Source organism: Salmo trutta, chromosome 22 (genome assembly GCF_901001165.1).
Source record: "Salmo trutta chromosome 22, fSalTru1.1, whole genome shotgun sequence".
Classification (NCBI taxonomy): Eukaryota; Metazoa; Chordata; class Actinopteri; order Salmoniformes; family Salmonidae; genus Salmo; species Salmo trutta.
In genome coordinates, this window is record NC_042978.1 from 29,012,839 (window position 1) to 29,028,788 (window position 15,950).

The window sequence follows — 15,950 nt, forward strand, 5'->3', positions numbered from 1 at the left end:
TGATGAGGGGGGGAACAATTTAATCAATTTTAGAGTAAGGCTGTAACGTAACAAAATGTGGGAAAAGTCAAGGGGTCTGAATACTTTCCGAATGCACTGTACGTGTATTGAACACATGTGTTGAAACACACCTCTCATACTGGCAGGCAAAGGTATGCGATTACCGGTATGCACTAGTCTAGTGTAAAATAACATTCGATTGAATTTTCTTAATTTACCTTGGCATGTGAAATAGTTTTCAACCAGGCCACTCAGTGAGGATAGAAAAACATTTTAGTGGGAGAAGTGGTAACCTCCTTCCCAGTTCTTGACTTGGATTGAAATAAGGGGCCGGTACTCAATTTGGGTACCGGTACTGCTTATATTTAGGTGCAGGAGCTCCACGATACTTTTGAGCTAATATTCTATAAGAGGAACAGGATGTCAAGCAGTAGAACATTTGAGGTGTACTCAGCGCCAGTGAGCTCCTGCCCAAGTCAAGCACTGCTCCTTCCATTCTTGAGATACAGTAACAATATAATATCTATGGCTAGCATATCTACACTGATTTCCCCATCATGTCAACAGCAGTCAGGAGATCCCTGAGAGACAACTGTCAGACGTTTTATTTTAGACACGGAAATGTGTATCTTATATGACTGGGAGTGTATAACTGACTGGCAAGGAAAGCTAATGAGGAAATAAAGATAGGACGCAAAGGTCCTCTTATCTTCAGTTCAGCTCTGTGGCATGGAAACTGCTTGGTTGTCAAGACTCAATCACTACCATCTGAAATCATACCCTGTCAGTGTCTGCTAGTGAAGGGGGTTACGTCGGCCAGGGTTGTGTATCAGGTACCTATGATTTATGTTTTTGACAGTAATTTACTGATATAATATTTCACACCTGGTTATTGGTCAATAAATCACATAGCCAATACTAACAAAATTATATTTTGCTCTTGTAATGTAATCATTATGTTATAGTAGCAGTAAGCAACCGCCTTGTAGATAAACTAACAGCAAGCTTCCTTCATAAGAGCTGTAACTAAAATAGCAGTAAGATTTGTGCAATATAAGGTTAATATCTCTGAGAGTGTGGTTTTCAAATTAATTTGTAGAAAATAGAAACTATATGGACACTGATGTGTCCTTGTGCACATTGTCATTTCCAGAGATAAACTTCTTTACTCAGGGAACCGCATTTTGTACTCTGAAAAACAGGAAATTCATCTTAATATAATTTCCTGTGTGGTAGAGCTTCACTCTAAATTATTACAGGGGATTCTGTAGATGTATTGGTTTGTTTTGTTTGTGGCCTACCTGGTGTGCTAGCATTCTACAACATGGCAGCTCTGAAATGCTCTGTGAACCAAGGTTATTATAGTAAACGAAAACAAATCATGAAAAGTAAACTAAAACTATACTGAAAATATTATCTTTGACTCCAAAACAAACAAAAATAATAACCATAATGAATTATGTTCAGTTTGAGTTTTTTTTCTAAACTTTGGGCAAAAATCTAATGGGGTTTCAAGCTACTGAATCTGGAGGGTAAATGCTGCTAGTATATAGCCATGTTTTAAATAGTCCTAGCGTGTGCATCACTATCACTAGCTATCACGGAAAAATGTCTAGTTAGTGAACTTGATTCTTCTTACTTGTACTACTTAAGTAAAAAATTCCTTCCACCATATTGGCGCGCTATTCCTTTTAAATCCAAGTCACAGATAATGACTTAAAGATTTGAACCTAACCTTAGCCCTCGAGAACCCAACTTACGCAAGGCCACACAGCCATATGGTTCTCATTTGAACTGACCACAGCAGGGCCAATGTGTACAACAGTCCCGACACTCTGTCTAACCGTTAATCACTGCGTGCAATGCAGATTTAGAAAACTCAGAAATTCTTTCATATCACCAAAATTATTTTACAAATACAAAGATACACTTACTGTGCACCGTTTTAACACAGATTCCCACAGGGGTGTTTTGTGTTGCACTTCCTGAGCTAATGGAAACTCGGAGGGAACAAAAAAACCTGTCGAGTCAAAACTGTGTTACACAAAAAAAAAGTAAAATCTGTGGTAAAACAGCTAACTGTAAGTGTATCTTTTGTATTTGTGAAGTTATTTTGGATTATAATTAAGTTGAGTGTTCAAGATTTCCAAAACCGTATAGTAATCAAGGATCAATTGTTTCTAGATAGAGCGTTTCACACTTGACAAAAATCACCTCAGCTAATCAAATGGGACGTGGAATTACTCCAATATATAGCATTGGAGTCATGAGAAGGGGTAACCTAACCTATGACTTGACCCATCACCTTATCAAAGATGGTGGATAAATAAGATAGTTTACTCAGGCCATTTAAATGTTTTTAAGGTTCCATCTGTGTAAGTGGGTGTTCCCTCTCTCGCGTGAGCATGCTTTCCCGCATGAGCTCACGGTATCATGACACAAGGCGAGACCCAGATGCAGGCACAGGAGGCAGATGGTTGGATTAATTAATATTGTAAGGCAAGAGAATGGTCGTGGACAGGCAAAAGGGTCAAAACCAGTTCAGAGTCCAGAGTCAGGCAGGGGTCAAAACCGGGAAGACTATCAAAAAGAGAACGGGAAAAACACGCTGGTTGACTTGACTAACATACAAGACTAACTGGCACAGAGAGACAGGAAACACAGGGATAAATACACTGGGGAGTATAAGCGACACCTGGAGGGGGTGGAGACAATCACAAAGACAGGAGAAACAGATCAGGGTGTGACAGTACCCCCCAACCCCCCCCTAGGGATGCCACCTGGTGTCCTACCTGGGCGCATACCTGTCTGACGTCGGTGGAAATCGGCGATGAGGGCTGGGTCCAAGATGTCTTTAGCAGGGACCCAGCACCTCTCCTCCGGGCTATAACCATCCCAGTCAACCAGGTACTGGAAACCCCTGCCGCATGGTCAAACCTTCAGGTGGTGTCTCATCGTATACGCTGGCTGGCCACCGATAACCCGGGGGGAGGGATGGGCCTGGAGACAGAAGACAAAGGACAGTGAGACACAAGCTTAATCCTAGACAAGATGGACAGCAGTGGAACTCAGGACTCTGGAGATAGAAAAAGGACCAATGAACCGGGGAGAACGCTTGCAGGACTCTACCCGAAGGGGCAGATCCCGAGTGGAAAGCCATACCCTCTGCCCAATGCGGTAGCGGGGAGCTGGGGTCCGGCAACGGTCCTCTTGTCGACGATACCTGGAGTTGGTCTTGAATAGCCACCCTGGCTCTTCTCCAGGTACGTCGACAGCGGTGGACAAACATCTGGGCCGAGGGTACGCTGACCTCCTGCTCTTGTTCAGGGAGGGGTGGAGGCTGACACCCCATGGAGTGCTCGAAAGGGGAGAGTCCCGTGGCAGAACTGGGAAGAGTGTTCCGGGCATACTCCACTCAGACCAGTTGACGGCTCCAGGTAGTGGGGTTGGTTGAGACCAGGCACCTTAAGGTGGTCTCCAGGTCTTGGTTGGCTCGCTCCGACTGACCGTTAGTTTGGGGATGGAATCCGGATGGCAGGCTGGCCGACGACCCAATAAGGGTGCAGAATGCCTTCCAGAACTGAGACGAGAACCCCAATCGGAGACCATGTCTACCGGGAGTCCATGGATCCGGAAGACATGCTGCACCATAATCTGGGCAGAAACATTGTTGAAGGAAGACTAGTGAATGACGGGACCCTGGATAACAGGTCAGCCTGGAGGAATGAGCCCATTCCAGGACCCGGGACTGGACTGGGTTAGGGACAAACAGCTGGTTAGCCGGGCCCCCTTCAGGTCCAGGTTGGGAGCGTTGCGCCTCGCAAACCAGGTTCTTAATACCCCAATCCACAGTGGCAGCAAGGCATGAGGTAGGGAGAATGGTTTTGGAAGTCGAGGGTGTGGCATAGGAACTGTATAGGCGGGAGAGAGCATCAGCCTTCACATTTTTAGACCCATGACGGTAGGAAATGGTAAAGTTGAATCTGGTTAACAGGAGGGCCCACCGGACCTGCCTTGAGTTGTGGCGCTTGGCTGAACGGAGATATTCCAAGTTTTTATGGTTGGTCCAGACCAGGAATGGCTGTTCTGCTCCTACCAGCCAGTGCCTCCACTCCTCCAACGCCATCTTCACCACCAGGAGTTCTCGGTTGCCAACATCGTAGTTCCTCTCAGCAGGATTGAGACGATGGGACAAGAAGGCACAGGGATGAAGTTTCTGGTCCTGGGCAGATTGCTGGGACAGGATGGCCCCCACTCCAACATCCGAAGCATCCACTTCCACCACAAATTGATGCGAGGGGTCCGGATGGATGAGGATGGGTGCTGTTGTGAACTGATCCTTCAGGTCCACAAAGGCTTTGTCGACAGCTGGAGACCATTTGAACGGTACCTTGGGGGAGGTGAGTGCCGAGAGGGGGGCCGCCAGGTGCTGTAATCCCGAATGAAATGGCGGTAGAAGTTTGCAAAACCAAGAAACCGTTGCAGCTACACCCTGGATGTTGGTTGAGGCCAATCCACCACTGCTTTCACCTTTCCAGGATCCATCTGAACATTGCCCTCAGCAATGACATATCCCAGAAAGGGGATAGAAGAGCGGTGGAACTCACACTTCTCGGCTTTCACGAACAATTGGTTCTCCCGGAGGTGCTGAAGGACCTGTCTGACATGGAGTACATGTTATTGGGCAGATCGGGGAAAAAAACAGGATGTCATCCAGGTAGACGAACACAAACCAGTGTAGCATGTCCAGAAGCACATCATTGACCAAAGCCTGGAAGACAGCGGGGGCGTTGGTGAGTCCAAATGGCATGATCTGGTTCTCATAGTGTCCACTGGCTGTGTTGAAGGCCATCTTCCACTCATCCCCCTCGCGTATCCGAACCAGGTGGTAGGCATTCCGAAGGTCCAACTTGGAAAACATGGTAGCCCCCTGGAGAGGTTCAAACGCTGAGGAGAGGTAGGGGGTAACAATTTTTGACAGTGATATCATTAAGCCCCCGGTAGTCAATGCACAGGCGCAGGGTCTTGTCCTTCTCCACAAAGAAAAACCCTGCGCCAGCAGGAGATGTAGAAGGACTGACGGCCCCAGTGGCCAGAGACTATGTACTCCTCCATAGCAATGGTCTCTGGTCCGGACAGAGCACAACGACCCCAAGATGGTATAGTGCCTGGGAGAAGATCAATGCCACAATCATAAGGACGGTGCGGGGGAAGGGAAGTAGCACGTGCCTTGCTAAACACTTCCAGGAGGTCATGGTATTCCGTGGGGATAACAGAGACATCCACCGTCTTGCTAACCTCCTGAGGAAGACGACTAGGGGAAGGCTGTGCTGCTTGAAGGCAGTGACAATGGCAAAATGGGCTCCAACCCAGGATGGAGCTTGTGGTCCAGTCAATCACAGGATTGTGCTTTTGGAGCCAGGATAATCCTAAAACAACCGGAACATGGGGAGATGCAATGAGGAGGAACTGTATTGTCTCACCGTGGTTACCAGAAACCCGTAATTGAACGGGCACAGTACTATGGGTGACTTACCCTATAGAGTGGCCGTCCAGTGCCCTAGCATCCATGGGCACAGAGAGAGGCTGAGTGGGAATACCAAGCTCCGAAGCTATCGTGGCATCCATAAGACATTCATCAGCCCCAGAGTCAATGAGCACTCAGAGAGACTAGATTGGTCTCCCCACAGCACAAGAGCAAAAAGGGGTGTGCAGGTGATGGGAATTAGGGAACTCCCAGTCTGACTCACCATAGTACCGGTACCCACTAGAGACAAGGGTTTCCTAATAGGGCAGGTAGCTATAAAATGTCCTGCCCCTCCAGTACAGACAGTTATTATTCATCCTCCCTGAGCCCTCCCAAACTGATAGCCTAGTTCTTCCCAACTGCATAGGCTCAGGAGTATCCAACTCACCCGTCGTAGATTCACGAGAGAGCTCGGGTGACTAAGACTCCTCTCGGAAAAGCTGCCATCGGAAACTTCCAGATTCCATAGGTGAACACGCCATATCAGGTGCACGAGTGTGCCTGAGACCAGACCTCCTCTCACTCTTGGGTTCCCTTAGGCGTCCATCAATTTTAATGGTTAAGGCGATTGTCACGACAGTGACGGATGGTGGCGCCCCTCCTCGGCCGGGCGGAGCTCGGCGGTCGTCGTCGCCGACCTACTAGCTACCATCGATCCCTTTTTGTTTCACTTTCGTTTGGTTAGGTCTAGGTAGGCACGCACCTGTTTTGGGTTAGTCATTAGTAAGGGGGGTTATTTAGGTTAGCGTAGGATGTATGTGGTTGTACGTGATTGTGTTGCTTGTCCGGGTTTTGTGTGCGAAAAGAACGTGTACTGAGTTTTCCTTCTGCCAGTGGTTTATTTTATTTGTGTACACCATCGCAGAATATTTAAGGGCTGCGCCCCTATACTTTGACGACCACATCCCGTTACTTCAAATAAAGAAGTGTGGTCACGAACTCTCTGTCTCCTGCGCCTGACTCTACCTCTCCTGTTGTTCTTCGAGCCAGCTCGTGACAGCGATAAGAGAGTCGAGGTCCACCGGCAGTTCCCGAGCAGCTAACTCATCCTTTACCTCCTCAGATAATCCGTGCAGAAAAGTATCGAAAAGATACACCGGATTCTAGGCACTCTAGAGGGCCAACTTGCGAAAATCCACTGCGTAGTCTGCCACACTACGGGAATTTTGACGTAAGTCAAGCAGTTTGCTGGCCGCCTTTCTCCTGGATACCGGAGACTCAAACTTCTCACCTCTGCCATGAATTCCATGACAGATTGTTGTTCCAAAACTGCCGTAGCCCAGGAGAGCGCCCTTCCCGACATTAGCGTAATTATATACTCTATCTTTGATCGGTCTGAAGAAAACAAAGATGGCTGTAGCTCAAAAATAAGCGAGCACTGAGAACGAAAACCTCAGCAGGTACCAGGATTTCCCGAATATCGCTCTGGAGGTGGTAAACGGGGTTGATGAGGAGTCGGGATAGGCTGTACAAACTCACCACAGATAGGGGGAAAATTACTGGGTGATTGGGGTTTTTCAGAGGTGGTTTTGCTCATTTGCTCCATAATAGCCTTTAACCCATGGTTGTGGCGTTCTGTCAAGGAACTGAGCCCTTCCAAAAGGTCCTGTAGTAACTCCTGATGTCTCCCAATGGTGGCTCCCAGCATGGAGACTGTTTGGCAGAGCTGGTCCAAGTCTGCTGGTTCTGTCATGGCCAGTTCATACTATCATGACACAAGGCGAGACCCAGATGCAGATGGTTGGAGTCTTAGAATATTTATTAATCCAATAGGGTAAGGCAAGATAATGGTCATGGACAGGCAAAAGGGTCAAAACCAGTTCAAAGTCAGGCAGGGGTCAAAACCAGGAAGACTATCAAAAAGAGAATAGCAAAAGGAGTACAGGGAAAAACATGCTGGTTGACTTGACTGACATACAAGACGAACTGGCACAGAGAGACAGGAAACACAGGGATAAATACACTGGGGAGAATAAGTGACACCTGGAGGGGGTGGAGACAATCACAAGGACAGGTTAAACAGATCAGGGCATGACACACAGTTCCTCCATAATATCTGGCATGCTCACAGGAGAGAGGGAACAGCTGGCTCTGGTCTACTTTGTGTCCTCTCCCTGGTCGCCATACCTGGTCGCCATACCTGCCCGACCAGAAGAAAATGTGCCAGTGAGATGACTCGCTTTCTCTTCTGTCTTTGACCTTATGTGCAGTTGCATGAAGTGACAACCCAAAAACAAACAAAAAAACAATATAACCCAAATGCCTCCTAGGCTCCCACGCATGCTTTCTGTCCCTAAGACTAAACCTAAAACTGAAACTAAATAATATAAAAATGAACTTAAACTAAATAAAAACTAGCAAATCAGGTCTGAAAACTCACTGAAACTGAACTGATTTGAAAAAAAAACTAAAAACGAATGGAAATAAAAACACAAAAACATAATAACCTTACTGTTGACATTAGGAGCTCCCTACACTTTAAGAAGAGATCTGTTGGTCAGCTAAGTTGCTGCTCAGATGAAACACCATCTGACAAGGTCACAGAGACAGGACGAGGAGGCAGTGATGATAAGCAGGCAGTCATGATGAGCTTCACCGCCATTGTTTCTGCATTTGTAGTAACCTTCTGGTTTTGTGATTACGTAGCTGGGATTTTCAAGGTTGATTTGTAATGAGTAATTGTGGTGGTGAATACTCTGCTCCATACCACCCAGCTGTTGGTATAGTGAAGTTGGTATAATAACTCTCCTTGGGGACAATTTATGAATCAATTTGGCACATGCCACGATAGAAGAGTATTTATGTGATGAAGGAGCATGTGCAAACGTCAGTGATAAATCACATCTATGTGGAATTAGACTGCCTGGAACCTCAAAAGTCCATAGCACACCAAGCTGTGTAGATAACATGAACAGTATTGAACTATCTAAAGTTGCTTTGGATAAGAGTATCTGCGTAGCCTTGAGTATCTGTTCAAGTGAAACAAATGTATGTTTGCATATGAGAAAGAGAGAGTCGTTCAAGGAGTGAGTGATTTCCTGAATGACTCCCAATGGTCCAGCCAGGTCAGAATGATTCAGCCTTTTTATGATTCGAATGTGGGTTTTCCTCCATGTCCTTCTGACTATTCCTACTTTATTTAGCACATTCTGTTATTCAAGGTAAGTATTATCAACCGATCCAAGGTTTTCTCTTCACCTCATCTGCTGTGGAGTTATTTTGTATACATTCACACACACTCACACTACGGGCCACTCATTTAGATGTAATTATACAGTCCACAGATGTAATAATAAAGAGCGATAAGGTGATAGTGTGTGGCTTTGGTTATCATTTCTCTTTCTGCCTGCAGAGAGGCGACGACAGGGAAAATTCCAGCCGTTCAGACGCCTGTTTGGGAAGAGGAAGAAGAAGGCAGCAGAGCGGGAGTTCGATACAGCAGAGCTGAAGGCTAGCTTCTCCACACGGGAAGTGTCTAACGGAGTCACCTCAGATGATGAGGAGACCAATCAACATCTGAGGTAAACAGGACATCTATGCATTTTGTTTGATATTATGAGAAATACTGCAGTAGTCCAGGTTGCATTTATACACTGTTCATAATGTTGCCATGCAATGCAGTTGAGTTGGCTCTACATTGCTGTTTTCCCTCTATTGCTTGTACAGGTCCTCACCTCAAAATGAAACAAGCTCTGAACACAGGTCTTATCAATAACTTAGACTGCATGGACTTGAGCACATTGTCTTTAATCCCTTCCAGTAAGCCACACCCAGACCACAGATAAAGCCTATAATACTATTTCCACTAAGACCCAACGTGGATCCCACATATATTATCATGTGGCTTCTCGTTTGGCATGCAATGTTATCTATTTTCGAGTCGGCAGATTCGACTAAATCTCAGTCTGGTGAGAAAGGGGTGCAGTTCAGTTTAAATGTGGTCTATAAACTGCTTGACTGACTTTTAGATTTTAATTGGTGGAGTTTAGAGTGTGTGAAATGATTTTTTTGTTTGAGCAAATGAATTTGCTCAGGGATACTACATATTGTCAGGAATGAATGAGTGACTGACTGTAATAGTATGCTATAACTATAGCTCCCGTTATGTCTTTGCAGGGAGCTGAACCCCATTGGGTCTCAAGCCCTCTCCCACGACAGTGTGTTTATCCCAGAGGAAGCAGTACAGGAGCTCAGCCCAGAACAAACCATGTCCCAGGAAAACGTCTCCGATAAAGTCAGGAACTTGCAGGTGGGCCTTAAACACACGGGCACACACACATTCAGATGTATGTTCACAGTCTTGGTTGATGACTCTAATTACCATGTACTCGTAAGTCAACTGTTGCTCCCAGATAACAGACACTTTAACGTTACTGCTGTCTTCAATGTCTAACACCAAACCCAAAGTGTGTGTGTGTGTGTGTGTGTGTGTGTGTGTGTGTGTGTGTGTGTGTGTGTGTGTGTGTGTGTGTGTGTGTGTGTGTGTGTGTGTGTGTGTGGAATATGCAGCGGCAGATAGCACAGAATATCAAGTTTGGCCAGAAGCCCCCCTCTCTGAGGAAGAGTGAGGGAGACGAGGGCAGCTCGGATGAAGAGGAGGTGCCCAGTAGCCCTCTGAGGGTCTTAGCCCAGGTGGAGGCTGAGCCAGTGGATACAGAGCCAAAGGTAATAGCGAATCATTAATTGCATAATCTTTAGTTCACTGTTAGCTTATAATGATACAGTATTAACTCAAATAATTTGTGTTGGAAATATAGGAAGAGAATGAAAATGTTATGTTTCCATGACAACCAGGGGGCCAGTCAGGACCAAGAGGCCGGTGAGAGCCATGAAGCTGCCCAGGCTGAAGCCCCCAGCACTCCAGTGAAATCTCCCAGGTCCAAACAAGTTCTTCCAGCCATCGGCACCATTGAGTCCATCGACCTGGATGGAGTCTCACAGTCTGTCCCTCGGCTGGACAACACCGCTGCCAAGCATAAGCTGTCTGTCAAACCCAAAAACCAGAGGATCTCCCGCAAGCACCACAGGTATACACAGGTGAGAGGGGGTCATGGTCCTTACAGTTGGTGGTCTTTCTTTGGTTTGAATGTGCATACATAGAATTGTCATGTAGACTGAATATAGTGAGATAAAGCTCAACAATAGAAATCAAAATACATAATTTTTTCCAGGATCTGCAAGAGGTGGATATCCCTGGCATACAGCAGGAGGAGAAAGATGCAGCAGACAGCCAACACAGGAACGCTGAGGAGGAGACACCCCCAGAGAAAACCAGGAAGCAGAAACTGCAGGAGGAGAGATGGGAGTCCAGGAGAAAGAGAGAACTGGCGGAACAGAGGCACAGAGAGGAAGAGGAAGATAGGAAGAAGAAAGCAGAGGAGTGGCGGCTGTGTGAGTTAGAGGAGGAGCGATGTTGCAAACAAGAGGAGGGACGTATACTTAAAAAGGAGGAGGAAAGGAGGCAGAGAGAGGAGATGGAGAGGAGGATGAAAGAAGAAGAGGAGAGGAGGCAGAGAGAGGAGATGGAGAGGAGGATGAAAGAAGAAGAGGAGAGGAGGCAGAGAGAGGAGATGGAGAGGAGGATGAAAGAAGAAGAGGAAAGGATAGAGAAAGAAGAAGAAAGAAGGATGAGGGAGGAATTGGAGCTTATGCAACGAGAGGAGAAGGAGAGGACACTGGAGGAAGAGGAAAAGAAGAAAGAGGAAGAGGAAAGAAGTAGGAAAGAAGAAGAGAGGAAGCAGTGTGAACTGGAGGCAGAGCGTCTTCGTGTAGATGAGGAAAAGAGTGTAACAGAGGCAGAAGAGGAAGAGGAGAGAATGAAAAAACAGGTGAAGAAAAAGAGAAAACTGCTTGCAGAGGAGGAGAGGAAGAAAAAGGAGGAGGAGAAGAGGCTGTGTGCAGAAGCGGCTGCGAGCAGCTCTGACCCTGAGAGGAAGAGGAGGGCGGAGGAGGTGCGCTGGAGAGAGATGGAGAAGAGACAGAGGCCGTTCACCTTCAAAGGGTCCTCTGGGGAGAAGCAGATCCTGCTCCAGAAGCTCAACCTAACGCCTGTTATACCAGCCTCCAGTCAGCAGGGGAGCGCTGTGACTGAACACAGAGACAGAGCCAAGGCCTCATCGCTTGGAGGAGCAGACTCCCCCACCCTCCTGTCCTCTCAGTATGTCCGCCACACAGCCATCCTGGTGACAGGTGCCCAGCTATGTGGGACTGCTGTCAACCTGGACCATATCAAAGAAATCACTTGTAAGTCTCTCCTGGGTCTGGCAGATGAAAAGAAAGCTGCCATGGGAACCCCACCACCAAGCAAGAGCAAGACCCCACCAGTACGCAAGTCTGGAAAAACCAAATCCCTCAGTGAGTCCACAGACCAGTCCAGTGCAGCCGTTCTTGCAGAGTGGGCCAGTATCCGCTGCAAGATATTTAAGGGGGCGGAGGAGGGTAAGTTTGAGGAATACCCAGACCCCCATAACCAAAGCCAAAACAGCAGTGAGGACCAGAGTCCGTTCCCCCATACCAACCTCAGGAAGACCATGTCCGCCAGCGCCAAGTTCTCCATCACTCCGGCCAGGAAGAAGTTTGCCGACTCCAGCAGGGACTCTGAGGTGTTGAATCTGGAAGAGAAGGAAGGAGGAAGCCCAGCCTCTGCTCTCTCCAACATCTCCTCCAGCACCTCTGTTCCCCCTGCAGCCTCACCAGCCCCAGGCAGCAAAGCCCAGAGCAGGGGTAGTAAGACCGTCTGGATCGCAGCCGGAAAAGGGGAGTGCATGTTTGCCAAGGACCTCCCATCGTTCATAGTCCCCAGGTCTTCCCAGTGGTCCCCCAGACCTGAGGGGTCAGTGACAGACGCTGTGAGCCTGGGAGGAGAATCAGAGGACTCTGACGGCCGGGAGGAAGGGGGGGAGCAGGGCCCGCCCTCTCCGTTTGGGATCAAGCTGAGGAGGACCAACTACTCCCTCCGCTTTCACAGTGATCAGTCGACAGACAAGAGGAAGAAGAGGTACAGCGCCGGTGACAGCTTCAACGGTGTCCCCTCACCTCTGACCCCCATTGACCCTGACTCTGACACCTCAGTTTTCTCTGATAGATCCAGCCCTGCGTCTCCACTCAGAGAGAGCATTCCTGGGGTAAAGCCTGGACATATGGTTGTATCTCTTCCAAAGCCCCGTGCCAAAGCAGGCAAGTCTCCCACCCCTTCCATGCACAGCGAGGAGGAGAAGCCGTCCAAACCCTCACTCTACCAAAGACCGAGCACATCCCCTAAACCTGCCACCCCTCCCCCCTCTCCACTCTCCAAGGTGGGCAGAGGGGGTTCAAGCGATGCAGTGGTCCAGAGGACGAGGGTGGGGGCTGATTCAGCTGGTCATGAAGAGCGAGATGAGAGGAGGGAAGAAACCTCAGCTGTGGCCCAGCTCCACAGGAACGGCCAGGGACAGGGCCAGGGGGGTCAGGGGGAGGAGGAGCCCAAGGAGAAGAGGTCCTTCTTCCCCTCCATCAGTATTCCCTGGAGGGAGAAGGCTGACAGGAAAACAGAGCTCATCAGGAAAGGTTAGTGTCACCTTGGGAAGTGCATGTGCTGCTAGTGCTCCAATCTCCATGACAGAGATTTTATGGATTTTTTTTTTTAAGCGAGTAGGGATGTCACACCTGCATTTTAATTACTTGAGTGATTTTGTGTGTATGATGTCAAGTCTGATGGTTGTCTCATCTCACCACTTACAGAGGGGAAGCCATCGCTGCAGAGCAGGCACTCGTTAGACAGCGTAGGGGTCCAGGACAAGGAGGCGGGGCCTCCGTGGATCACGCTGGCGCTGCAGAAACAGAAGGGCTTCAAGGAGCAGCAGCAGAGCCGAGACGAGCGCCGCAGCAATAGAGAGGCCAAACTGCCTGAGAAACAGGCCAAGGACAAAGACAGCGTATGTTACTGCACTTTAACACACATTACTCTCCTTACCTTCATACCATTATGATTATGTTTATGAAGAGAGAGAAATGCATTCAGGGCAGTAGGAGAGACTGGGACAGTCCGCTAAAAGGTACATGTGTTTCACAGTGTGTGTTGGTTAGTCCTTCAGAGGGTAAGGGGAGTGGAAACACCAGCCCTCCCAAATCACAGACACCGGAGGAGGCCAAGAGACCAGACAACCTCCTGGGCTGCTTTGAGCGCCGGGACCACTTGAAGAAAGCCAACACTCTGCCCAGCACAGTCACAGGTAAGAGCTTCCATATTCACAACTGTTTGTCATCACACTTTCCCAAGATCACATCAAACATTTAGGATATCTCACATATGAAACATGATTCTATTACATCTGTATCATCATAATCAAACAAATCTATTATCAAACTTGTGTGGATTATACACTTTTATGGTGTCCTCAGCATGCATTATAACCCTTTCTCTCTGGGTCTTGTGTTACAGTTGAGATTGCAGACTCCACACCATCGCCCCCTGCAGTGAAGGAGGTGACCAAGCGCTTCCCGTCCACTGACTCTCCCCAGGTGTCCACTGAGCCGGCCTGGTTAGCTCTGGCCAAGCGCAAGGCCAAGGCCTGGAGTGACTGCCCTCAGATCATCAAATAACCTCCTCTCTAACCTCTACACTGTATCAGTACTGTACACACACTGCCCATGAACTATGACCCCTGTCCCAAACCATCCCGACCTCTCCTCTCTGCCCCAGCACTCTAACCTCAACCCAAGCCTCCTCCCATTTCACCATAACCATGTACTTGTATGATTAAAAGTGTGTTTCACATTCATAATATAAACACAGTCACACATTTACAAACACCAACACTCAGTACAAGCATGCACTTATACGAACACCTGAAAACACAAACTTTAAGATTACCTGACTGTATGTTATCAACTGTATAATATCTTCCAACAAGTCAAAAGATCCTACAGTAGCCAATCATGGCCACTGCTTGCCATTGCAATAGCCAATCCCAACCCTTACCTCCCAACAGTAGCCAATCAAAGCACCACGGCTGTAAATAGATCATGCACTTAACATAATACAAGAAAAAAAAGCTTATGTATTGCAAAGATAAATCCCACAGGTCTGAAAAAGGATATAGATTCTTCATTCAGGGGTACTTTGGGAACAGTGTTTTAAGGGCTACCAGTAACCAATAAACCAACATGACAGATGATCACCCAGTTGTATCACCCTTAGAACAACAATATTTCTGTTACCTTATCTCGTGGGTATTATTTCAAGCACTGATTTTAACAGTGATGAAACAATATATTTGTAATCTCTGAGCCTTGTCTGCGATGTACAAAAGCTTATTTTTTTTACTTGTATTCAAAAGCAGTACTTAGTATAACTATTCTCACTGTGCCCGTGATGACTGTGACAGCTGTCTAAGATACTATATTGTAAAAAAAAATAATAATAAAAAAAAAATCCAAAGTTGTTTGAAAATCACAGCAGTTTGTAAAATAACACTAAAATCTGTCATAATCAAATGTCGACTGCACTGAAACACAGCACTAAAGACCAAGGTTCAGGTGGTTGTGAATTGCACAGTATTCTCACCATTCTAATGTTCATGGATTTTGCTTTGCTATGGAAAGAGACTACCTGCCTGCTGTAACATCCATGTGCTCAAGTCACCGCTAATGTGATGATCCATAAGGCCTTTACATGGTCCTCCATCATTTGGAAAGTCACATTCTCTGAATCCCATCATTGGACAAGTTAAACTATATCACATCCTCTTAATTTACCTCAATGTGATTTGAACCAATCAGCCCTGCTGTGAGAACCTCTGCTGGGCTGTTTGTTGGTGACTGACAGCATATGGATATTTCTTCCATCATTATCTTCCTCTCACTACTCAATGTAATGATCTGTATGTATGGATGTAAGTATGGATGTATGTTAGAGGCGGTTTAACCAGGACATTGGTCAGAGAGAAGCCCGTAAGGCTCAGTCAGTCACTTTGTCATTTTATTTTATTTTTTACCTTTGGTCGTGTGCAATAGTGTAGTGTACATAGTGTTGTATGTAAAAAAAATTGGGGTAATAATTGCACTTTTTTGTCCCACTTAAAAAAGGTATTCATGAGAACATCTTTAAAGTGATGCAAATGTTATGAATTATAAATTAAATGTCTGAACTCAAAGCCTCAAGTCATATTCCTTCTCCAAATTAGTATCAATACTTTGCATTTGTTTCCTATATTATTCTTTAATATTATAACATAGTACAAAAATACATGATGTCATACATGTCATCTCAGGAAACTATTTGAGCTCATCTGTCGGCTCCACACAGTACACAATGTCATTGCGTCATCCGACCACCAGGGGCGCTGCCACACCACAGGAGAGGAGCTCCCTGGGCAGAGAGAGGCTCTCAGAGTTCCATTCTCTCCATCCAGAACACACAGGGTCCCATCTGTGGAGGCCAGGC

The 15,950-nt window shown here is 46.9% G+C and overlaps 1 protein-coding gene across 2 annotated transcripts in view; it reads left to right on the forward strand.

Moving 5' to 3' along the window:
• Window positions 1-15,660, forward strand: part of LOC115158538 (cancer-related regulator of actin dynamics homolog) — a 63,204-nt gene extending 47,544 nt beyond the window's left edge. For both annotated transcript variants that reach the window (XM_029707622.1, XM_029707621.1), the window contains exons 3-10: window positions 8,880-9,048; window positions 9,644-9,776; window positions 10,037-10,192; window positions 10,322-10,564; window positions 10,699-13,072; window positions 13,247-13,440; window positions 13,578-13,737; window positions 13,947-15,660. In XM_029707622.1, the coding sequence (XP_029563482.1) occupies window positions 8,880-9,048; window positions 9,644-9,776; window positions 10,037-10,192; window positions 10,322-10,564; window positions 10,699-13,072; window positions 13,247-13,440; window positions 13,578-13,737; window positions 13,947-14,107 (3,590 nt within the window). In that variant the 3' untranslated portion in view covers window positions 14,108-15,660. The remainder of the gene's footprint in view (window positions 1-8,879; window positions 9,049-9,643; window positions 9,777-10,036; window positions 10,193-10,321; window positions 10,565-10,698; window positions 13,073-13,246; window positions 13,441-13,577; window positions 13,738-13,946) is intronic.
• Window positions 15,661-15,950: the final 290 nt, after the last annotated feature.